At 47.0% G+C, this 26,191-nt stretch overlaps 1 protein-coding gene across 2 annotated transcripts in view; it reads left to right on the forward strand.

The window, feature by feature from the left end:
* The window catches only part of DNAH10 (dynein axonemal heavy chain 10), a 712,041-nt gene that overhangs the window by 424,811 nt on the left and 261,039 nt on the right, over positions 1–26,191 (forward strand). For both annotated transcript variants that reach the window (XM_063964569.1, XM_063964570.1), the window contains 5 exons: positions 13,661–13,839; positions 14,237–14,448; positions 15,800–15,956; positions 23,899–24,132; positions 24,221–24,343. In XM_063964569.1, coding sequence (XP_063820639.1) covers positions 13,661–13,839; positions 14,237–14,448; positions 15,800–15,956; positions 23,899–24,132; positions 24,221–24,343 — 905 coding nt within the window. The remainder of the gene's footprint in view (positions 1–13,660; positions 13,840–14,236; positions 14,449–15,799; positions 15,957–23,898; positions 24,133–24,220; positions 24,344–26,191) is intronic.

Below are 26,191 nucleotides of genomic sequence, written 5' to 3' on the forward strand. Positions count from 1 at the left end.
GTCACAAACACACCCAGCGTTCGCCCAGGCACTCCCACCGTTTCTCCGGCCACTCCTGCGTTTTTTCCGGAAACGGTAGCGTTTTCAGCCACACGCCCCTGAAACGCCGTGTTTCCGCCCAGTAACACCCATTTCCTGTCAATCACATTACGATCGCCGGAGCGAAGAAAAAGCCGTGAGTAAAAATACTTTCATCATAGTAAAGTTACTTGGCGCAGTCGCAGTGCGAACATTGCGCATGCGTACTAAGCGGATTTTCACTGCGATGCGATGAAAAATACCGAGCGAACAACTCGGAATGAGGGCCAATATCCCTTGCCTGATAGCTTGGATCAGCTCATGCAGTTATCCATCCGGGTGGATAGACGGCTGAGAGAGCGTAGGCTTGAAAGGGAGACCGAGGTTTCCTTCTTTCCCAAGGGAACCTCAGACTCTGAGGAATTTTCCGAGGAGCCTATGCAGATTGGGGCTACCCGCCTCTCCTCGCGTGAGAAGACGCGGAGGAGACAGCAGGGGTTGTGTTTGTACTGTGGGAATAAAGGTCATGTGGTAGTATCATGCCCAGAAAAGCCGGAAAACTTCAGGGCCTGAGGGTGATGGGAAATATCCTGTCAGGCCAGAAGTCAGAATTTCCCAAGAAGACTTTTATCATTCCGGTGACCTTGAAGATCCTCGGTCAAACTGTCAAGACTGAGGCCTTTGTGGACAGTGGGGCCGACGGGATTTTTATGGACCGCCAATTCGCCCTGAAACACTCTGTTCCCTTAGTACCCTTGGCATCGGAAATTGAGATTTGTGGGTTAAACGGGGAACCATTATCCCAAGGTAAAATTACCTCTTGCACTAGCCAGATTTCTTTGTTTATTGGAGCCACACACTCTGAAAAATTGTCCTTTTATGTGACTGTCTGTACTTTTGCCCCATTGGTGTTGGGGTTACCCTGGTTAAGGGCCCACAATCCTCAATTTGACTGGGTCTCTGGGGAGATTCTTAGTTGGGGTACTGATTGTTTCAGGAGTTGCTTGAGCCTTCCAGTCAGGCTCTCGCAGCTAAGTTTGCCAGGATTGCCAGGGTGTTATGCAGATTTTGCGGACGTGTTCTCCAAAAAAGTAGCAGAAGTACTACCTCCCCATCGCCCCTATGACTGTGCCATTGATTTGTTGCCAAATGCTAAGCTTCCCAAGAGCAGGTTGTACTCCCTGTCACGTCCTGAGACTCAGGCTATGGCAGAGTACATTCAGGAGAACTTGGCTAAGGGATTTATCAGACCTTCACAGTCTCCAGTTGGGTCGGGGTTCTTCTTCGTGGGTAAAAAGGACGGTTCGTTGCGACCCTGCATCGACTTCAGGGAATTGAACCGTATCACGATTAAAAACTCATACCCACTGCCTCTCATTTCGGTCTTGTTTGACCAGCTTCGTACTGCCACCATTTTTTCTAAGATTGACCTACGCGGGGCGTACAATCTAATCCGAATAAGAGAGGGGGATGAATGGAAGACTGCCTTTAATACCCACTCAGGGCATTATGAATATTTGGTGATGCCTTTTGGGCTCTGTAATGCCCCGGCAGTCTTCCAGGATTTCATGAACGATGTACTCAGGGAATATCTGGATAGATTCTTAGTTGTATACTTAGATGACATCCTAATCTTCTCCCATTCCCTGGAGGAACATCGGAAGCATGTACGCTTAGTCCTCCAGAAACTCAGAGACCACCGGCTTGGGGCGAAGCTGGAGAAGTGCGAATTTGAAGTTCAGCAAATCGCATTTCTAGGATATATTATCTCCCCAGAAGGTTTCCAAATGGAGGGTTCCAAGGTACAGGCAGTCCTGGATTGGGTGCAGCCCACTAGTTTGAAGGCGCTTCAGCGTTTCCTGGGCTTTGCGAATTTTTATAGACGATTTATCGCTGGATTTTCGTCTATAGTGGCGCCCTTGGTGGCACTCACTAAGAAAGGGGCGGATGTTGCTCACTGGTCTTGTGAGGCTAAAGCGGCTTTTGCCCGTCTCAAAAGGGCATTTGTCTCGGCCAAGGTGCTGCGACACCCAGATCCAGAGCGTCCTTTTGTGGTGGAGGTGGATGCCTCTGAGATGGGTATTGGGGCAGTGCTCTCTCAGATGGGAGTGTCTGATAATCGCCTTCATCCCTGTGCTTACTTTTCCCGTAAATTTTCGCCTGCCGAGATGAATTATGACGTGGGTAACCGGGAATTGTTGGCTATTAAGGATGCACTCGAGGAGTGGAGACACTGGCTTGAGGGGGCTAAGTTTGTGGTCTCAATTCTCACCGACCATAAGAATCTGGCATATTTAGAGTCAGTGAAGCGTCTCAATGCCAGGCAGGCACGATGGGCTTTGTTTTTTGCTCGCTTTAATTTTTTGATAACATATCGCCCTGGGTCAAAAAACATCAAGGCTGATGCGCTCTCGCGGAGTTTTGCTCCAATCCAGGAGACCACCGAGGAGCCGTTGCCCATTGTGTCCCCATCATGTATTAAAGTGGGCATTACCCAGGACCTCTTGTCATTAGTCCTTAGAGCACAGGAGCAGGCTCCTCCAGACCTTCCGGTAGGTCTTTTGTTTGTGCCTCCTAGGTTAAGACAGCGAGTGTTCCTGGAATTCCATGCCGGTCGGCAGGTCACCCGGGTATTGCCAGAACTCGGGAGTTGCTATCTAGGGCGGTGTGGTGGCCCTCGGTGGCTAATGATGTGGATCAGTGGGTTCGGGCATGTGACATCTGTGCCCGAAATAAGACTCCTAGAGGGGTTCCTGTTGGCCCATTACATCCACTCTCTATCCCATCTAAGCCATGGACCCACATTTCAATGGATTTTGTGGTGGACTTGCCCAAATCCTCGGGGATGACAGCCATCTGGGTTGTCGTTGACAGGTTTTCGAAGATGGCGCACTTCGTTCCACTGGTTGGGCTGCCATCGGCCAGACGCCTGTCTGAATCATTTATGCTGCATGTTATGCGTCTCCACGGGTTGCCACTTGATGTGGTCTCTGACCGCGGATCCCAGTTTGTGGCCAAATTCTGGAGGGCATTTTGTTCCGATCTCCAGATTTCTGTCAGCTTGTCTTCAGGCTACCATCCGCAGTCTAATGGGCAGACTGAAAGGGTGAACCAGTCCTTGGAGCAGTTCCTCAGGTGTTATGTCTCCAAGTGTCAGACTGACTGGGTTGCTCATCTGTCCATGGCGGAGTTTGCCTATAACAACGCGGCTCACTCTGCTACAGGGATCTCTCCCTTCCTTTGTGTGTATGGGCATCATCCTAAGGCCAATTCTTTTGACCCCCTGGACTCCACGCCTGGTGGTTCCTCTGTGGTTTCTGTCCTTAGAGGTATTTGGAGGAAAGTGAAGAAAGCCCTTGTGTCTGTGTCATTAGTGACCAAAAGGGTTTTTGATAAGCGGAAAAGACCCTGCAGCTTCAAATTAGGAGACTTCGTCTGGTTGTCTACCAAGAATTTGAAGGTGAGACAGCCATCTCATAAGTTAGGCCCCCGGTTCATCGGCCCTTATAAGATCACCAGGGTAATCAATCCGGTGGCATTTCAGTTAGACCTGCCCCGTTCTTTGGGTATCAATAAAACATTTCATTGTTCCCTTTTAAAACGGGCGATTAGTAATTCTTCTTCCAGTGGAAGACCTTCTCCTCTTCTGATACGTGGCCAGAAGGAGTTTGTTGTTGAAAGGATTCTTGACTCCAAGATGGTTCGGGGTCGGCTGTCATTTTTGGTGCACTGGAAGGGGTATGGCCCGGAGGAGCGGTCGTGGGTGCGCAGTTGTGATCTTCATGCCCCCAGACTGATACGCTCTTTCTTCTCGCAGTTCCCCGATAAACCCGGTGGTAGGGGTTCTTTGACCCCTCGTCAGAGGGGGGGGTACTGTTAGGGTCTCCTGCCCTGTGCTGCCACGTCGTCATGGCAACCGGGAGACAAGTGCTAGCGGAGTAACCTGAGCGCAGCTGATACTCCGGTTCGGGTCTTTTGCTGTGCAGTGGTTACGGGATCTGTGCACGGCAGGGGATCCGGTGCTGGTTTTTGTGCTCACAGTCTGTGAGGTCTGAGTGGGGCGTGGACAGCACCTGCTTTATAAGGCCTCTTCTCAGGTTAAGCAGATGCTGCTGAATCTTTGTTGGTTAGTCAGTTCCTGAAAGTTAGCCAGTACTGTGTAGCTTTGTATTTGTTGTTGCTTACTGCAAATAGGCCTGGGGATTTGGTACTACACTCTGCCAATCCAGACCTAGCAGTAAGACTGGAGTCAGTCGTTTAACCTGCTGGGGTTCTTTTGCTACTCTGTGAACTTAGCAGGTTTGCGGCTGTATTCTCAGACTGCCTGCCTAAATCCTGTCTCACTGTGCAAGGTGTTCAGGTATTCAGTTTAGTGGCAGTAAGCTGAACCTGTGCACTGCAAGTGAGGATTAGGATTGTGGAGACTCTCCTTGTGTCTATCATTCCATCTCTGACCAAGGAGTTTACTGCCACACCCGTTGGTAACCCTTTAGGGTTTTGCTGTTGCCCTTAGCAACAGCATTTCGGGTTCTCTACGTATTAAAACACAACATCTTGCTTTTTTCATCTGAGCATTCCTAATAATAGGGAGACACCCAGTTTCTTAGCCTCTGGGCTTCTCTGTTCACTTTGTGTTTATTTTGTTACCCTATCACCTTCTGTGTACGTAATGTCATATCCCCCAATCTGTCTGTGAGTTCATTTGTTTTGCATCCCTATCCGTTCAGACACCAGTACATTCCTGCAGGCACTGGTGTGCATAACAGTTCAGACACCAGTACATTCCTGCAGGCACTGGTGTGCATAACAGAATGGTACCATATTAAAAAAAAAAACAAAAAACAAAGCGGAGGTGACCTCCATCACCTCAGAGCTGACCAAGGATTTTGGTGCAAGTAGGTGGGGATGGAGTGGCACCGGGGAAGATTTATTAAGACTGGTGAAGTGATAAAGTGGAAGGTGATAAAGTACCAGCCAATCAGCTTCTAACTGCCATGTTACAGGCAGGGTTTGAAAAATGACAGTTAGGAGCTAACTGGCTGGTGCTTTATCGCCTTCCACTTTATCACTTCACCAGGCTTAATAAATCTGCCCCACAATTTACTGCATGGTAATGATTTATCTCATTACTATACATACAGATATGTCCTCATACGTCTTTGCTGCAGTCACGCCAAACAGCTCCTCTTGGCACGCCAAGTCACGCGAGGATCTTCTAGCATTGTGCGTCTTTTTTGCTGAAAATTAGTCTATGGGGGGTATTCAGTTGTAGTCGGAACTGCCGTCTTGTCGGAAAGACGGCAGTTTCCGACTTTTTTAGGTCGGAAACTTGTCCGACCTATTCAAAGGGGCTGCTGTTTTTCCGACAAGTCGTCAATTCTGACTTGTCGGAAACCACATGGATTGGCGGAGTGGACATGGATCCACGTGTTCTGTCGGACTCCGCGGCCAAATCCGACAGGTTTTGGCCCCGGTTCCGACAATGTCAATCCGACTTTAAAAATACTGCATTGTCGGATCCTTTCCCCAATACACACATATATATAAGCTGTACATGTAGGGGAGGAAAGCTCTGGTGCACATCAGGACAGTGAGAAGGACACAGACATGTAGCACACTATACACAGGACAGTGGAAGTATAAGAGCAGGGGGTGTAACAGTGGTTACCGGAGGGCGCCCCAGTGTAGGCTGCAGCTGGCTCTGGTGCCGGGTCCATGTGGTGGGGAGTAGAGGAAGCTGGTAGTTGCCTGGTGGTGCTGCTCCGCAGCAGAGTCCTTGCTGGTGATGGTGCAGTGGGCCAGACGAGGACAGGATCTGCAGGTATCCGCCGCCGCTGCCACCTGAACCAGTCACATTGGCAGCGCCACAGCCTTACTCATTATGAAACATAGCCTCTCGGCTCCCTCTGACGGTGGGCAGCACTCCTCCTGCTGACCCAGGTAATCCTCCCGGCCCCGCCTGTACACTGGAAATAGTCAGGGTCCAGGGATGTGGCTGCTGGGAAGCCCCTCGGTGCACGGAGTGGGCTCGTCTGGGGGTTATTGGGCACTGGGGCAGGCAGATGGAGACTGCTGGGATTGATAGAGCCCCAGCTCCGACCTCCCAGGCACCGCCGCAACTATCGGACAATACACCCAGGCGGCGACTGACTCCACACCCCACCCTCATCACCCCGGCTAACTGCGATGTGTCCAGGTCAGACTCTGCGGTTCTCCAGTCTCCCGTGACCATCTCCAGCGGCCAGCATCTCAAATATGGCGCCAGTTTGAGAGCCAATCAAAGCTTGCAGTCCGGCACCCAATCAGGAGCCGCCGCTGCCAGTCCGCTAGCTCTGATTGGCTGATGGCTTGCACCACATTAGAAATGCCCAGCTGCCCATAAAAACCCGGCGCCCTGCGCGGCCGCTCCAGTCGAACGTGCCAGGCACCAACAGGCTAAAGCTTTTGACTGTCCCAGGATGCATTGGGGCCTCCTCTATAACTCTGCCTCCAGGCACTGGAGCTCAGTTTCGAGTTGGTGCCCTGTAGGGCAGGTCACTTAACAGGGGGGGCTGCACTGGAGCAGCCCTGAAAAGCTTTTTAAGAAGACTTCAAGGGCAGAAGCACTTACATGTCAGGGTGACATTCTGTGCTGCGGCTCCGTCACCTCCCCAGCGGCGTCGCATACTCCCGCTGGCTCTTTTCCCGGGTACTTGCGGCGGAGACGCGTCGGCTCTAGGCACACGGTCGCAGTCTAGGAGACGGACTGCAATGCTGGCGTGGACACTGTAACTGGTCAGGGACCCCACTATATCCACCAGAGCAGAGGAGTACAGGTCGGATATGTTAATGTCCACTTTATTAAGACTCCATAGTACCAGGTAGTTAAGTCCAGCACAGAGGAGAAGGCGCTTGACCTGTAGCCCTTTCCCCGGCCCAGGGCGCCATCTACCAGTGGTGTTCCCGCAATGGAGCTGCCTCACACTCTCCCTCACTCCCTGACTGAAATGCTGGGTGCCATTTTATAAGAATAGCTGCGACTGGTCTCTGGGACTGCAGGGCAAGGTCTCCTTTGTAAACCCGCCTGTATATCAGTGCCGTGGTTTTACCAACACTTAAGTAGTCTACAGTACATGTTGATATTAAGACAGCGTTAGTGAAGAACAAGTGTTAGTTAAGAACAAGTGTACCTGTTCCAGAATATATTGTACGAGTATTCTGATATATACATCCGGTCTCAGACCGCGCTTGGTTTTATATATATATATATATATATATATATATATATAATCAATGCAATTTTATTGTCATGAAAATAATTATCTGTATTGTAAACGTGACTATGTGTGCCTGTATCTGCTATGTGATTTCGCTGCGGTGTATCCCAGATATATCTATCACTGTATACTGTACCCTAGGGGACTAGGTGCGTCTGGGTCAATATATAGTGCGTCACAGTATTTACCTATTACATGTATTCTACTGTATACTCAGTCACATAATACCGGATTTATTCGGAGGTGTTGTGTACTTGGTACTCAGTCACCTAGTACCGGATTTATTTGCAGGTGTTGTGTACTGGGTGCTCAGTTACATGCTACAGGATTTATTCGCAGGTATTGTACTCTGTCTGGCTTCATCGTACTAAACCTCTCTCTGTTGCATTTGTGTATAATGTCTAATATGTAGGGCAGTAAATCTGGGGACGCTTCTGCATCTTGCAGAGCATGCGCAACGGATTTGCCTGAGGGGGAAGTTTTGTATGATGGTCTGTGTACTATGTCCCATACGTCTCCCAGTCAGTCCGCAGCTCCTGTAACCAATCAGGAACCAACCTGGGCTGCATTCTCAAACCTATTGGGTACTCTAGTTGAACACTTTTTGCCCCCTATGGGACCACCTGTAACATTACAGTCACTAATGTCCCTATGGTTACTCCGCTTTGGGCGGGAAAATTTTGCCTCAAAGGTTGTAGTGTATGACTCATTCCTTGGTCAGGCAAAACCATATTCCAGGTCACTCTCGTGTATCTGGGTCATCTAAGCGGGCTGCTTCCTCCATCCCTATTCAATAATCTCTCAGATATTTTGTCTGAAGAGAGGGGGAACATGCTGTCCTGTCAGTACCTATATTAGGTGTTTCTGACAAGGATTTTCCATTGCTAAATGATACCAATGCCCTTGTGGTTACTGGTAAGGAAATCCTACAAATCACTGATGATAAGAGGATTCCCCTACTATGGTTAAGCAAACTGGTATGTTCACACGTCAGAGGGTAATTTAAGCTCTGTTGCCACAATCTGACCATTATGTGTACATCTGACAAGACCCCTGGTCTAATCCAGGGAAGACATTCCCCCTGTCTACAACGGGCATTAGCTCGATATCCTCTCCCTGCAGAGTTATATAATAATTAGGTGATTCACTGCTACTGAATTCATGTGTCACCCATCTCGGGTGTCATCCATTCTGCCTGTCACCACTGTCCCCTCACTGTAGGAACCGACAGGTAAGCGTGTGGAGGGATGCCTGAAGTCTGTTACTCCCTTACAGGCGTTGTACATAGACCATGATTGCGTCCTCTTGGTGCTGTAAAATAGATTGATGACTGGATCAGGCATTAGAGGAAGAGCTGCCCAAGGATATATCTGACAATGCCAGGCATTCCCTGTCTCACAATACCACCGCCACTTTTTTTACACCAGGAGGTGTCCACTGAGGCAGGTGTGTTAGTTGCCAAGGCGTCGAATACGTCTGTCCTGGCTCGCAATATTCTGTGGTTGAGGTCATGGAAGGTGGTACTGGACTCCAAAAGTCCTTGGAGGTATTCCCCTTTACTGAAAACATCTTCTTTGGGGAATACCTAATTAAAAATTGGGTCTGAATTGGCGGCTGCTATGACTGCCTTTCTCCCAAATGCTATAAAGAAATAAAGAATATGTAAGTGCGCAGTCAGCAGCAGCTGGTAAGGGGATGGTCAGTTCCCCAATAGACCAAAAAAGAAAAGACACAGGATACCAGCGCTGGCTGTACAAATTATAAAAAGACGATTGCTGAATAAAAAAATAACAATTTATTAAACCATTAAAAAACAGGAATCGATTCCTATTATCTGATAGATAACACTTGTGATCATAATCTCTCCCTGGATGAGATATATTAAAAGTCCACTCTTCTCTGAGACATATGTTATTAAGGCTAGGACAAACTCCAGATGGCACTCACGGTAGCAGAAATAATTACCAGTTCCACATTAGACGTATATGATGGCATCAGCTTTAGGAAGAGTCCATTGCTAGCTGCAGGTGTGGATCGGTCTTTATTTGTAGTAATTTCCCAGTGATAGGAACAGTGTCCAATTGTAGCCAAAAGTATCAGAGTCCCAATGTAATGTCAGAGAGTGGTGTCCAGGTAGGTGAGTAGGCTCAACGCGTTTCGCTGGCAACAGAGTGATCCAGCTTCCTCAGGAGCATAAGTTCAGTGTATATTAGGTGTCTATTTATACCCTTCTTAATAGATTGATAACCTGCACCTGTTCAGTGCTTAATTAAAAACACAGCAAACCGTCTAAAAATATACGTTTAAAAACATAGTTAGTATCATAACATTCTACTCCTTCCATCAAGGTGAATCTCACCCTAAAACGAGTATTGATACTGTAATTGAACATAAAACTAAATTCAAGTAAAGCCGTTCACGTGATACTGTGTAGCACGTGATCCGGATTTGCTACAATCCCATTGGTCCGACTGAAGCACGTGATCCCGGTCACGTGATCGGAGATTCTGTTGTTCCCTTCTTGGGAAGTACTCGATGCTGTTTCTAGAATTTAGAAGGACGTTCTTAACACACGTGACTCAAATCCTCAATCACGTGACCACGATCCCATTGGTCCTCCCAAATGCTACTCCTTCTGCACAAAAGGCAAAAGGCACCACTTTTCCCTGCTTTTGGCCTTAAGGGAAAGCGAAGGTCAGGCATACTCGAGATTATCTTGTGCTTCCAAAAACCACTAAGCCCAAGGCAAAACAATCCTGGGCTGCCTGTCAGCCTGCTTCTAAACACGACAAGCCTGCTGCATGACAGGACAGGCCTTCCCATGGGGGACCCCAGGGTGGGAGGCCAACTTCTACGGTTCACCCAGGGCTGGTTAATGACCACTTCAGACCCATGGGTGCGAGAAGTTGTCTCTCGGGGGTACGCAGTCTCTTTCAAGAGACGTCCCCCTCGCCAGTTCTGCACAATGGTTATTCCTTCGGATCCGTTAAAAGCGCAAGTTCTACAAATGGTTGTCTGTTCCCTCCTGGATATAGGAGTGGTAGTGCCGGTACCTCTGTCCCAGAGAGGCAGAGGATACTACTCGACCCTGTTTCTAGTCCCGAAACCCAATGGGTCTTTCTGACCTATACTCAACCTCAAATCACTGAACAAGTTTGTGAGAGTGTCCAAGTTCCGTGTGGAAACACTGCGCTCCATTGTACTGGCTTTGGAACCCGGAGACTATATGGCATCCCTGGATATACAAGATGCTTACCTGCATATACCTATTGCCATATTGCGTCAGCAATATCTTCGGTTTGCTATTGGCTAACTTCACTATCAATTCCAGGCTCTGCCGTTTGGACTGGCCACGGCCCCTCGGATCTTCACCAAGGTTATGGCCATGAAGACGGCTCATCTCCCTCGCCAGGGAGTCAGGATCCTGCCGTTTCTGGATGACTTGCTGATTCTGGCAAACTCCCACGATGTCCTCCTCAGTCATCTACAACTGAAGGTAAACTTCCTACAAGCCTACGGGTAGCTCATCAACTGGAAGAAGTCCTGGCTGGTCCCTGCTCGGAGCATGGTGCACCTGGGGGCACTACTGGACACACACAGTCAACGGCTGTTTCTGCCTCCAGACAAGGTCCTGAAACTTCAGGACAGGATCATATACTTCCTCTCTCACCCAAGAGTGTTGATACATTCGGCGATGCCAGTACTGGGCCTTATGGTGTCATTTTTCAACATGGTATAGTACGCTCAATTCCATTCCCGCCCTCTACAGAGGTTAATCCTTTCCAAGAGGGACGGCCTGCCTCATCGGGTGAGGTCTCACATGATCTCCTTGACTCCGGAGGTTCGTCTGTTGCTGACCTGGTGGCTACAGGACCAGCAGTTGAGCAGGGGCCGTCCCTTCTTGATCCCCAACTGGGTCCTACTGACTATGGACGCCAGTCTGAGGGGTTTGGGCACAGTGTTGGAGCAACACTCTTTCCAGGGTCGGTGGACCATGGAGGAATCACTCCTCCCGATAAACATTCTGGAATTGCGGGCAGTGTTCAATACTTTGTCTCTCGCCCTGCCTCTGATACAGAACAGGCCTGTTCAAGTACGGTCAGACAACGCCTACCACGGTGGTGTAAATAAACCATCAAGGCTGTACTCGAAGCCGCATGGCAATGATGGAAGTGTCATAAAATCCTTCGTTGGACGGAACGCCATCTGCCAGCTATATCAGCAGTGTTCATTCCGGGAGTCCTCAACTGGGAGGGTGATTTCCTCAGTCGTCAGGACGTGCACACCGGAGAGTGGAGTCTTCATCAGGAAGTCTTTCAACTCCTAGTGAACAAGTGGGGCCTACCAGGTGTAGACCTGATGGCGTCTCGATACAATCACAATGTTCCGGTTTTCGGATCAAGACCAGGGATCCTCAAGCAGCGTACGTGGATGCGCTGGCAATTCCATGGAATTTACAGCTGCTCTACGTGTTCCCTCCAGTGTCACTGCTGCCCAGGGTACTACGGAAGTTCAAACAATAAGGAGGAATACTACTTCTAGTCGCTCCAGCATGGCCCAGATGGCATTGGTTTTCAGACCTGCAGGGTCTGTCCATAGAGCGTCCTCTTCTACATTCTCAACGCCCAGACCTCCTCGATCAGGACCCTTGTGTCTACCTGGACCTGTCCAGACTGGCTTTGACGGCGTGGCTCTTGAAGCATCACTCCTGAGGGCCAAAGGATTCTCAGAGGCGGTTATCCAAACGATACTGAAGGCCCGAAAAATGGAATCTGCAAGGATATATTACAGGGTCTGGAATTCTTACTTCACTTGGTGTGCTGCTAAGAATTACGATGCATACAAATTCAGAACTTCCAGACTTTTTGCTTTTCTGTAACAAGGCCTGGACTAAGGCCTTCGTCTGGCCTCCCTCAAGGTTCATATCTCTGCCTTGTCGGTGTGGTTTCATAGTAAAATTGCGTCTATTCCTGACGTTCATATTTTCACTCTGTGTTTTACGGATTCAGCCTCCCTATGTCCCTCTTGTGGCTCCATGGGATCTGTCTGTTGTCCTGAATGGCTTGCAAGAGTCTCTGCAAGGTCCACTGACTCAAGTTGAACCTCTTGAGTCAGTGGACCTTAAATGGCTCACAGTCAAGGTCCTGTTCCTACTGGCTATTGCCTCTGCTAGGAGGGTGTCAGACCTAGGCGCTTTGTCCTGTCGTCCACCCTTCCTGATATTTCACTGTAACCAGGCAGTTCTTAGAACTCGCCCTGGTTATTTACCTAAGGTGGTGTCATCTTTTCACCTTAACCAAGAGGTGTCATCTCTTCTGGTTTGTCCTCCAAAGAGCGGTCTTTGGATGTGGTACGGGCTCTCCGTATATATGTGGAGAGGACTGCCTCTATCAGGAGGTCAGATTCCCTTTTTGTACTTTTTGGTTTTCACAAACGTTGCTGGCCTGCGAATAAGCAAACCTTGGCCAGATGGATTAGAATGGTGATTGCACAAGCCTATGCACAGGCTGCTATTAAAGCCCATTCTACTCAGTCTTTTGGACTTTCTTGGGCGGCCCGCCGAGGCGCGTCCACTGAACAATTGTGCAAGGTGGCTCAGTGAATATGTTCATTAGGTTCTATGCCTTAGATACTTCCGCCTCCCAGGATTCTTCCTTTGGACGCCGGGTTCTCATACCCGCTACAGCGCGTCCCCTCCCATGAGGAACTGCTTTAGGACATCCGTGATGTTTCCCTGTGGAAACCAATGTACCTCGTTGCAGAAAAGGAGATTTATTGTAGACTTACAGTACCTTTGTTAAATCTCTTTCTGCGATGTACATTGGTTACGCAGGGCACCCACCCTGACAGACCTAGCTTCTATGGGTATGTATGGCATTAGCCGCTGGTCCCTTCTCCTGTCGTGAGAATGTGGTTCTATGTGACTAACATCTGCCTTCTCTTTTACCTGCTCCTGCAATTGGACTGATTAAAGAAACTGAACTCCAGTGCCTGCGCCCCCCCCCCCCCTGATGTTCCCTGATGTTTCCCTGTGGAACCAATGTACCTCGCTGAAAGAGATTTAACAATGGTAAGTCTACCATAAGTCTCCTTTTTTATATTGACAGCTCATAATAGTGTTGGGGTTAGGCAGCAATAATGGTTAAAGTTGGGGCCTAAATGCACAAGACCCTAATCTGTCAATGTCGACATTTCACGTGTGGGCATAATGTCAAATTTACATTGTGAATGTTGACTACTTTTACCACATCCCTACTAAATATTATACATAATTAATAGAAAGTTTACGTCAAGTGTAATACTTATTTTAAAACATGTTTGATAACTTAGGGGACATATGCATGACTACGCGGATATAATCACATTGTACTGTTGAATGCTTGCAGGTTTGCAGATCCTTGTATCATATGAAAAAGAGCTGGTGAATTATGAGAAGAACCGGCAGGAGCTGGCCAACGCAGAAAAACTTTTTGATCTTCCTATAACCATGTATTCTGAGCTCTTACAAGTGCAAAAAGAAATGAAGGGTTTGCGACAAGTGTATGATATCTACAGTGCGCAAAAGGTTTGTTAGTAAAGTATAGGTTCACTTTAATTTGCTTTATTAAACCCTGGGATTTATTTTAGCTCTGTTTTATTAATTTTAAAGAAGGCAAAATAAATTCAAATGTAGTTGGGTACTGTACAATGGCGCATTGCATTAAGATGAAATAGTATGTTAGGTGACTTGTTGCTTTTCAACTGTAAAGTACACTTACAGCATAAACACTTCGTATTAAATGTATATTGATTTTAGCACATTTATTTTAAGAAGAAAAATACGGTAAGACAAAATATATTCAAAGGGGAATACTAGATAAAGTATAGTAAAAGAAGTTAATGACATTGAATCATGATTACTGTGTAAGTTATAACGTTCCCGTTCTCTAAAGTAACCAAAGTATGTGTCACTTTTCTTTAAGGTTGCCAAAGAAGAATGGTCGCAGACACTCTGGGCAAATTTAAATGTTCAGATTCTCCAAGATGGGATTGATGGCTTTCTCAAAACTTTCAGAAAGCTCCCAAAAGAAATCCGCAGTCTGCCAGTGGCTTTTTATCTAGAGTCCAAAATGAAGGAGTTCAAAGACTCCATTCCTTTACTTCTTGATCTAAAGAATGAAGCACTCAGAGACAGGTTTGAACCTTGCTTAAAGCTTTTATTTTGCAATGTTATAGTAGCTCTGCCAATATATATACTGTATCTCTCTCTCTCTCTCTCTCTCTCTCTCTCTCTTTCTCTCTCTCTCTCTCTCTCTCTCTCTCTCTCTCTATGGGGAAAATGGCACTTGCTTTATATTAAACACATAGGGGTTGATGCAGACTTGAATACAATTCTGTTTTGTGTTATGATTCCTGCATATTTTGCGCACTGCGCAAGCTCAGAAACCAAATGTACATGACTACTGATCAATGCAGAGCCGTATGCATGTCAGTCACATAACTGCTTGCAGCTGAGTAGGCATACCTAGGCTGTAATGGAGCTACTAACGTATACTAAGTACAGAGAGGGTATGTAAACAGAATTTCTATGCTGCTATGTAAAGCTGTATTTATAAGAAATACACGTATTCTATCAAGAATAGGACTGGTGCAAGGGCACACACTGATAATGTCAGCTATGAAACAAAGCATACTGATAGATTCTGCCTAGCCGCAGAGAAACGTACAGTGCAGCATACGGACGAATACATATTTAGTTCTTACAGAAACTATAGACAAATTGCGTTCCACTTTGTATAGGCCCCAAGGTGCTCTTTTAGGGATATCTATATAAATGCAGTTTGTATAAAGGTTTTCAATCTGCTGCTTTGTTATACAGGTTTTCTATGTGCATATCTTTATTACCACTATGATTTCACAGCTCAGCATGATTGTTACTAAAGACACAAACCACCTGTTTCCTAGTAGTCTTTCGGTCATGGATCCTGACCGCCAGCATTTTGACTGCATCCCGTACTGATGGAACAGATGCCAGGACATTACTTACCTAATACCCCTTTCACACCGCAGCTTGTACCCGGTAATTTGCCGTTTTTACTGGCTTCCTAAACGGTTCGAGCTGCGATGTGAAATGGTCACCTTCAATTTACCGTTTACAAAATACCGGTATTTTGAAACGGTAAAAAAGCAGGGTCCTAACCGTTTCAGACCCGTTTAATTGTGCAGTGTGAAAGGGTCTGAAACGGTATTTGCAAGCCCCAGAAGGTGATAGGCTGTCTCCATGTGTGATCTCACCAGGCAGAAGCAGGAAATAAACATTTAAAATGACAACCACTGTTTTGTATGGGTGAAACAAGTTCAGTGTGAAAGGTACCAAAACGGTAATGAAATGGTAATATACTGGTTACAACATGTGATGTGAAGGGGGTTTAACTGCTCAGACCCGTTTTAAGAACCGTTTAAAGAACCGTTTCAAAAGCAGGTTTTGCAATGTATTTTATATTGTAAAAATACATAAATGTATTTTATATTGTTTTGTCTTGCAGGCATTGGAAAGACTTGATGGCCAAAACAGGTACAAGTTTTGATATGAACCCTGATACTTTCACCTTAGAAAATATGTTTGCCATGGAATTACACAAGTATCCAGAAGTCATCAATGAGATTGTAGCTTCAGCAGTTAAGGAGCTCAGCATAGAGAAGGTAAGAATACTTAGGTCATGTTTGGAAAGCACTGACACTTTGTACAAAACTGCATTTTTATTTTGCCATTTATATGTGAGTACAGGTCCGGCTCCAGGAACGTTCCTTAGGAGCGACCACGCTGGGCGCCAACTCCAAAGGGTGGCCGGTAGCTGGCCGCAATTTTAAATTATCCACCGGTCTAGCAGCCAATCAGAGCTTGCGGACCGACAGCGTCCGCTGATGCCGGACCGCAAGCTTTGTCTGGCTGACTGAACGGCGGCTGCGCTCTCCTCCCCTCACACAGAGAGCGGAGGCGGTGGTAGCCCGGGAGCAGCCGGTCGAGGCCGGCGGCAGTAAGCAGCACTATATGGGGCACTTGTATCTGGCACTGTGGTAGACATGTGTCTGACACTCTGAGGGGCACGTGTATCTGGCACTGTGATGGGCACGTGTATCTGGCACTGTGGTGGGCATGTGTATCTGACACTGTGGGGAGCATCTGGCACTGTGGGGGGCATGTGTATCTGGCACTGTGGGGGCATATTATGTGTATCTGGCACTGTGGGGGCATATTATGTGTATTTGGCACTGTGGGGGCATATTATGTGTATTTGGCACTGTTGGGGGGCACGTGTATCTGGCACTGTGGTGTGCATGTGTATCTGGCACTGTGGGGAGCACGTGTATCAGGCACTGTGGTGACGTGTATTTGACACTGTGGGGGCATGTGTATCTGACACTGGGGCATGTGTATCTGGCATTGTGGGGGCACGTGTATCTTTCACTGTGGTTGCATATTATATGTATATGGCACTGTGGGGGCATATGATGTGTATCTGACACAGTGGGGGCACATGTATCTGACACTGTGGGGGCATATTGTGTGTATTTGGCACTGTGGGGGCATATTGTGTGTATTTGGCACTGTGGGGACATATTCTGTGTATCTGGCACTGTGGGGGCATATTATATGTTTCTGACACTGTGGGGACATATTATGTGTATCTGACACGGGGCATATTATGTGTATCTGGCACTGCACTGCTGGGGGCATATAATGTGTATCTGACAATGTGGGTGCATATAATGTGTATCTGACAATGTGGGTGCATATAATGTGTATCTGACAATGTGGAGGCATATTATGTGTATCTGACACTGCACTGCTGGGGGCATACGTGTATCTGGCACTGCACTACTGGGGGCATATAATGTGTATCTGGCACTACTGGGGGTGTGTGTGTATTTGTCACTACTGGGGGCATATGTGTATTTGGCACTACTGGGGGCGTATGTGTATCTGGCACTGCACTACTGGAGTCATTATGTGTATCTAACACTATACTGGAGACATTATGTGTATCTGATACTATACTGGAGACATTATGTGTAAGAAACACTACTGTGGCCGTTATGTGTAAGGCTGCTAATTGTGTGTGTAGAGGGGGCGTGAAAATGTGTTTATTTACAGTTTGATAATATAAAGTTGCGAGGTCACACCCACTTTTCCAGGAGCACGCGCATGGGAAAGTGTGTGTGTGTGTGTGTGTGGGTAATTCGAAATTTTCTCGCTTGGGGCGCTAGTAGGCCCGGAGCTGGCACTGTGTGAGTAGTGACAGTAGTGATATGGTAGAGACATTCAATTTCATTAAGGGTCTAGTAAGGCACAAGTTCTCTCTTTACATTGGGCCTGATTCAGAGTTCAGAACAATTTAAAAAATGAAAAGGAATAAAGGAGCAATTTGCTCCTGAAACAAACACCAGAGCAGCAGGTTCACACATAAGAAATTCCCTGTGATGTCAGCAGATTATTTAAATGAAGCTGCAGATCTTTCTACTGTTATAAGAGGGCTCAATGGCATCTTGGTTTGCCACTAACCCCCAATGTTGCCGTGGCAACCTTGGTAACATAAAAGCCCCCAGGCTGCTGAACCTAGGGCTGGAAGTCATTCTATTAGCCTCTCCCTACTCCTTGGTGTGTTCCCTCCACAGGAAAGCCTGCCAAAGGATTTACCTCAGAACTCATACCTCCCAGTCACAACTGTCCCGATTTTGGCAGGACAGTCATCTTTTTCTGGGACTGTCCCGCTGTCCCACCCACAGATCGCGGTGTCTCGTGGAGGGGGGGGGGGGGGGGCGTTGGGAGACTCTCTCACCCATGGCAGAGCAGCGGTGAATAGATGCAACTAATCACCTGGAGAGAAGGACAGGAGGGCGTGCCAACAGATCACAGAGTGCTCGGCTTGCCCCCCACAGCTGCAAAATGGGTCTGGGACTCCAGGTCGACAACAAAAAGGTCGACACACCTTAGGTCGACACCAATTGGTCGACATGGACAAAAGGTCGACAGGAACAAGGTCGACATGGAAAAAGGTCGACATGAGTTTTTTATGTTTTTTGGGTGTCGTTTTCTTCGTAGAGTGACCGGGAACCCCAATTAGTGCACCACGTCCCCTCGCTCGCCATGCTTCGGGCATGGTGCCTTCGCTTCGCTAGGCACAGATTACCGTTCCAATCGTAGTCCACGTGGATCGTTAAGTATGAAAAAGTTCCAAAAAAGAAAAAATTGTGAAAAACTCATGTTGACCTTTTTCCATGTCGACCTTGTTCCTGTCGACTTTTTGTCCATGTCGACCTTTTGTCCATGTCGACATAAGGTGTGTCGACCAATTGGTGTCGACCTAAGGTGTGTCGACCTTTTTGTTGTCGACCTGGAGTCCGGATACCCTGCAAAAATCTGGGTTACTTCCACAAAGCCATGCTCCCTGCCCGCATCAGCATCAGTCTCAATTGCTTCTGCAGCGGAATTATCCAGCCCATTCAGCTCAATCCTACTCTATACCTCACTATACTATATAGTTGGCTATTTAAAGTGAAATACGTAGGTAGCCCTGTTTATTAACTCGGACATATTCTCTCAGAAGTATATCCTTTGGGGATAATATTGCATATATTTACAGTACTCTAGTTTTAAAAGCCACATCATTTTCCTATATGGGCCTTTGCTAATATATTTTGCAACCACATTGTGGGCTTGAATCTGAGAAGGAAGTAAAACAAAAGCTAGCAAGTAACTTTGCACATTGGCAAAACCATGTTGCAGTACAGTAAGGAAAGTTTTAAAATGTGCAGAGAAATTTAGATTTGAGAGGTATGTGCCCAAACTAAAATCTAAATTGTGTTAAGAATATAAAGCTGCTCAGCAGAGGCGTAACTAGGGTTTTTGGAGCCCAGGGCAAGATGGAAAATGCCCCCCCCCCCCAAAAAAAAAACCAAAAAAAAACCACACACACAAAAAGAAGCATATGCGCGCGCCAAAAAATGGGCGTGGCCACACACCAGAAGGGGTGTGGCCACGCTCCAGAAGGGGTGTGGCCACTGAAAATGGCCCACAGTGCCAGTTACATTGCCCCACAGTGCCGGATACATTGCCCCACAGTGCCGGATACATTGCCCCACAGTGCCAGATACATTGCCCCACAGTGCCAGTTACATGCCCCACAGTGCCAGTTACATGCCCCACAGTGCCAGATACATGCCCCACAGTGCCAGATACATTGCCCCACAGTGCCAGTTACATGCCCCACAGTGCCAGTTACATTGCCCCACAGTGCCAGTTACAATGCCCCACAGTGCCAGATACATTGCCCCACAGTTCCAGATACATGCCCCACAGTGACAGATACATTGCCCCACAGTGCCAGTTACATGCCCCACAGTGCCAGATACATGCCCCACAGTGCCAGATACATTGCCCAACAGTGCCAGTTACATGCCCCACAGTGCCAGTTACATTGCCCCACAGTGCCAGTTACATTGCCCCACAGTGCCAGATACATTGCCCCACAGTGCCAGTTACATGCCCCACAGTGCCAGATACAGGCCCCACTCAGTGCCAGTTACATGCCCCACAGTGCTAGATACATGCCCCACAGTGCCAGCCCCACTTGGTGCCAGATACATGCCCCACTGTGCCGCCGGACCCCCCGTGCCACCGGACCCCCCCCCCCGTCACTTACTGGCCGCTTGTTGCTATGTGAGGGGAGGAGAGCGCAGCTCCTCTCCTTCCCCTCACCGCTCCAGGTCTCCGGCGGCTGTCTGGCGCCGGTTCGCTAGCCAATCAGAGCTCGCGGACCGGCAGCCAATCAGGAGCCGGTCCGCAAGCTCTGATTGGCTAACGCCGGAGACCGGACACAGCAGCGCTGCTGGCAGCGCTGCTAGTGCTGGCAGCGGCGGTGAGGGGAGGGAGAGACGCTGCGCTCTCCTCCCCTCACATTTAGGGTTGACGGGGGCGAGTGGGGCATGATGCCCTGGACGCCGGCGGCGCCCCCCTTTCCTGGGCCTGCCAAGGCGCCCAGGGCACGTGCCCCACTCGCCCTACCCTAGATACGCCTCTGCTGCTCAGTATTTACCCTGCATGCATAAAAATAATTTGCACCCTTGACAGTGCGACATGGTATGTCCAGGTTTACAATTACTTGCCCTGTGTTTTTGCTGCTTTACTCTCACCACAGAATCAGGTCCCGTGTATGTATTTTGTGGTCTTTGCCATACTACTTTCAAAGCTACATACTGTTGTTTTCTATGTGACTGTTGCTGAATTATCTTATCATAACCACATTATAATGTTATCTGTATGGATTTTACTATACTGCTTTATCATATTAATATATCCTGTGTGACATTTATTGACGTCTTTATCAATGTTGCATATTATTAATCATTGTGTATTGACTTTGATTAATTTCTATTCAAAGCCACTGGTATATTGGATTGTGTGCTCAGTATCTAAACTACAGTTGTTTATTTATACACCTTTGACTGTGTCTGGAACAGGACTTCATCCAATGATATTCTTGAAAATTGAATTGTGACAAAATGATATGCCTGTAAAAAGTGTCAGACCAAAACTACAAGTGCATACCAGGGGCACTTTGTGAGACATGTCATTCTCTGCCCAACAGCAATGCCCACCTAATACAGCCTCGGAGACATTGGTAGAGGCAGTTTATGTTAACACCTTAACCCAAACTACGTTCAAACTGTCTAAAAAGCTTTTACGGGGAGGTCCTCTCTGGTCCTGAATTAGAGACAGTCCTTGCTTTAGCAGTTGTCACGTTGACCTCTTTTTTTTTTTTACTGTCAGCTGAACTAAACCATAGGGGTCCTTCCTTTCGGCCTAAGGGAAATCCAAGATCCCAGACTACCAATCGTGGACATACATTATCACCTATGGGGGAGTGTATTTTAGCTTTGCAAGTGTGCGAATGCTTTTGCAGCTGACGGCACAAAAAAGTTTTTTGCAGTTTCTGAGTAGCTCTGGACTTACTCAGCCGCTGCGATCACTTCAGTCTTTTTGGTCCCGGAATTGACGTCAGATACCCGCCCTGCAAACGCTTGGACACGCCTGCGTTTTTCCAAACACTCCCAGAAAATGGTCAGTTGACACCAACAAACGCCATATTTATGTCAATCACCTTGTGATTGGCTGTGCTAATGGATTCTTCGTTAAATCCATTGCCAAGCACCGATCCTCTTTGTACCCGTACAACGCGCCTGCACAATGCGGTGCATACGCATGCGCAGTTTTGCCGAGATTTAACCTGATCGCAGCGCTGCAGAAAGTTGCTAGCAAGCGATCAACTCTGAATGACCCCCCCATATCTCAAGAAGGATATAAATACATTAGAGAGTGTACAAAGAAGGGCAATTAAAATGGTGCATGGCCTACATCACAAAACTGACCTGGAAAGGCTAAAAGATCTTGTATAGTTTGGTGGAGAGAAGGGAAAGGGGGGACATGATAAAAACTTGTTGAGATTACCTAAAGGATAAAAAAAGGGGCAGACTGGATGGGCCAAGTGGTTCTTATCTGCCGTCAAAGTCTATGTTTCTATGCACCTTAGCCCACTGATATATTGTCAGCATGTCGGCTTTAATTCCCACCTGGAGGATTCTGAGGTAGATACTGTAGCTGTCTCTAACAACTTTGGACGCTTGAGTGAGAAGCAAAGTAATATGTTCTAGACCTCTTAGGTCCTCAGTGAGGCATTTCTTTACAACAGGTTTTCTGTTGGATGACGGAAACTCCATAGGACGGAAAGAGTCCATTCTGTCTCTCTTAGATTCCAAAGTGGTAACCCCTGTCCCTTTGATCAAAGAGATTTGGAAAGTTTCAACCGGAATCTCCCAACATTACTGCTAACTGGAAATAGTGGCACCGAGAACATCTGGTCCACGCAGTTTCACAGCTCAGAAGCAGTAATAAAAGGAGTCACCAGTATGCATCTCACAACGTTCCTTGATAAAGAGCCTTTGACACTCGAAACACATCTGCAGTATTAGAGGTGTGGTTACAGTGACTATACCTTTGGATCTTGAACCATGTCCAAGTTTTTGCCTTGGAGGACAGCAGAGTGTTATCCGGTGAACAGTCTGCCTTATACCACCAGTGGCTCCAAACTCATTCACTGGGTATGATTATTGTCTTCTAATAGTGCCAACACTCACCAAGGAGACTTTGCCCACAATTAGAACTTTGTGCTATTCAGCACATGCTGGTTTTGATTGCCTAAATAATTTTTTTCTTTTAAATAAGCATTTTACTACATGCAAGTGATGCATGATATACTTTACAGATAATAACATTCTTCAGCCCACACTGCCATTTTTTATTCATTTTATATACGTTTAAGCCTACTCATCTCTCGCGTTTAATATACAGCGTTCAAGACACTATGCAATTTAGCACCTTATCTGCAAGCATGTCAGGTTTTCTTTTGTAGACTATATTCTGTTTAAGTGCCGTTTTTTTATATAGAATTTTATTTCTATCCGTAACTATTTCTATACCCTTCTTTAGTGAAGGCAGTGTGATGGCATGGATATTCATGGCTTCCAATGGCACTGGGTCACTAGTGTTTAGTGATGATGTGACAGAAGACAGAAGCAGCCAGATAAATTAAGAAGTGTATATTAGGGATATACTGTCTGCTCAGATTCAGCCACATTTAACCAACGTTGGTTGGTTAGTTAGCGCTTCACAGTACAGATGACAATGACCTTAAACATCCTGCGAAAGCAGCCCAGGAGTTTTTTTAAGGCAAAAAGTCAAATATTCTGTAATGGGCGAGTCAACACCTGATCTCAATCCAATTGAGCAGACAATTCACGTGCTGAAACCAAAACTAAAGGCAGAAAGACGCCCCCCCCCCCACCACCACCACCACCACCACACACACACACACACACACACACACACACACACACACACACACACACACACACACACACACACACACACACACTGAATACATGTGCAGTAAAGTCTTGGCAAAGTATAACAAAGGAGGAAACCCAGCATATGCGCATACTTGCCTACCTGACCCTCTCCATGAGGGAGAAAATGCTCTGTTCCTGGACTTTCCTGGTAATGTATGATTGCCATCACCTGTGGTGAAACACCTTTCTTATCAATTCACTAGCTCACCACAGGTGATGGCAATCATACATTACCAGGAAAGTCCAGGAACAGAGCATTTTCTCCCTCATGGAGAGGGTCAGGTAGGCAAGTATGGCATATGGTGATGTCCATGGGTTCCAGACTTCAGGCAGTCACTGCTAGCAAAGGATTCTCAAGAAAGTATTAAAGATGAACATTCTATTTATGAGTCTGTTAATTTGTCCAATTACATTTGAGCCCCTGAAAATAGGGGACTGTGTATAAAAATGCCGGCAATTCCTAAACTTTTCATACAGTATTTTTGTTTAACCCCTTGAATTAAAGCTGAAAGTCTGCACCTCAGTTGTATCGCCATTGTTTAATTTCAAACACATTATTATTGCGTACAGAGCCAAAATTCTGAAAATTATATCAGTGTCCAAATATATGTGGACCTAACTGTATATGTTTCTTTAATCTGTTTAACTAGATATGCTTTTGCGTTATTTTTGTAAACAGGGTGTTAAAGAAATCGTAGATAATTGGGAAAATATGAAATTTATTGTGCAGCGATATATAAAAGGCACTCAAGACCGTGGCAGTATATTGGGATCTGTTGATGACATTCTGCAAATACTTGATGACAATGCTATGAACCTACAAAGTATCTCTGGCAGTCGCTTTGTTGGCCCTTTTCTAAATACTGTACAACACTGGGAGAAAATGCTCTCTCTATTTGGGGAAGTTATCGAAGTAAGTGCAATAAATATTTTTTGTTTCACTAGAACCAATTATTTTGGTGCCAAACTCTTAATAGCGTTGTGTTTGGTTTGATTTACAGGTGTGGATGGTTGTGCAACGAAAATGGATGTATTTGGAGAGTATATTTATCGGTGGAGATATCAGATCACAGTTGCCAGAGGAGGCAAAGAAATTTGACAACATTGACAAAATATTTAAAAGGGCAAGTATTTTCTGTAGAAGTAACGTATAAGTATAGGATAATAATACATTTACTAGTAGTTTTCAACACTATAGTTATATAAAAGGTACACTAATTTATCTTGCGTCCTAGGGGATGCTGGGGTCCACATTAGTACCATGGGGTATAGATGGGTCCACTAGGAGCCACTGGCACTTTAAGAGTTTAACAGTGTGGGCTGGCTCCTCCCTCTGTGCCCCTCCTACCAGACTCAGTTTAGAAAATGTGCCCGGAGGAGCCGGTCACAGCTAGGGGAGCTCCACAGGAGTCTTTCTAGTTTTTATTTTTTTATTAGAGTTTAGGCACATGGAGGCTGCTGGCAACAGCCTCCCTGCTTCGAGGGACTTGGGGGGTGGGGGGGGGGGGGGTAGTGTCCAAACCTGAGAGGTCAATGGCCACTATCTCTGCTGACAGGACACTGAGCTCCTGAGGGTGATGATCGTTAGCCGTCCCAGGCGACCGCTCACTCCCGCAGCATGCCGCCAACCCCTAACAAAACCAGAAGATTCCCGTGGCGAGTAAGTCACTGGCGCCCTGGCAAGCGGAGAGCCAATGTGAAGATGGCGGCAACAGGGTGGGAGCGCGGTACTAACTGCGCTCTTGAGGCTCAGCGGTACACAGTGCGGCGCTATGAGGGGCGCCCTGAGCCAGCGCCTATACCCTACACTGGTCACTCAGGCTGTCAGGAACCTTGGTACCGCTGCCAGCACCATACCTCAGGCCAGTATAAAGATGTAAAAGCGGGAAGCAGCGCCATGTTTCAGGGGGCGGAGCTTCTCCTCAGAGCGGACCCAGCAGCATTCAGCGCCATTTTCCTCCCTGCAGATCCAGCTACAGAGACGCTGACAGGGAGAGCTGTCCCTCCACACGACTCCAGCTATTCTGTGCGGTACTAGGGGTTGTAGAAGGGGAGGAAGGCTGTATAATTACTGTGTAGTCTATTAAGGGTACACAGGCAGCACCAGGTATTTTGTTATATCTACCTTATTAAGCGCTGTGTGTGTGCTGGCTCTAAGCTCTGTGTTTCTCTGAAAGTTCTTGGGGGAAACTGTGTCTGACATTTTCCTGTGTGAGTGTGGTGTATGTTTCTCACATAACCATGTCCAGGGACTCTGTGTCTTATGCTGCAGAGGATATTTCGTCTCCAGAAGAATCCATTCCATGTACCCAGGAATGTAATGCATTGTCTCAGATTCCTATTAATGAGCCAGAATGGCTGACTTCTATTAAGGGAATGATATCTCAGATCTCTACTAGGGTAGCTCATACTGAGACAGAAACTCAGGTTTTAAAGAATTCTATGGCTGTTTGGTCAGGTTCCTATTCCTTCTCAATCCCCTAACATATTCCCAAAGAAACGTGCACTTGCCCAGATTATGCAAGATGACACGGATACCGACTCTGACACAGCAGACAGTGATGGGGATGTACTGAGGGGGGCGGCATCCCTGGCTAAGGGGGTGCAGCTCATGATTGAGGCCATTAGAGATGTGTTAAACATTACTGACACACCACCTGAGCAGGTTGAGGAGGCTTACTTCACAGACAATAAGAAAGCCTCGCTAACCTTCCCTGCGTCTAAAGAATTAAATGCTTTATTTGAAAAATCCTGGGAAACCCCAGAGAAAATAATTCCAGATCCCCAAGAGAGTTCTGGTTGCTTTTCCCTTCCCTGAGGAGGATAGAAAAAGATGGGAAAACCCACCCATAGTTGACGCTTCTGTCTCCAGACTATCAAAAAAGTGGTTTTACCTGTCGTCGGATCTACCGCGTTAAAAGAACCGGCTGATCGTAAGATTGAAACTACACTCAAATCCATATACACTGCTT

This window comes from Pseudophryne corroboree, chromosome 1, assembly GCF_028390025.1.
Source record: "Pseudophryne corroboree isolate aPseCor3 chromosome 1, aPseCor3.hap2, whole genome shotgun sequence".
NCBI lineage: Eukaryota > Metazoa > Chordata > Amphibia > Anura > Myobatrachidae > Pseudophryne > Pseudophryne corroboree.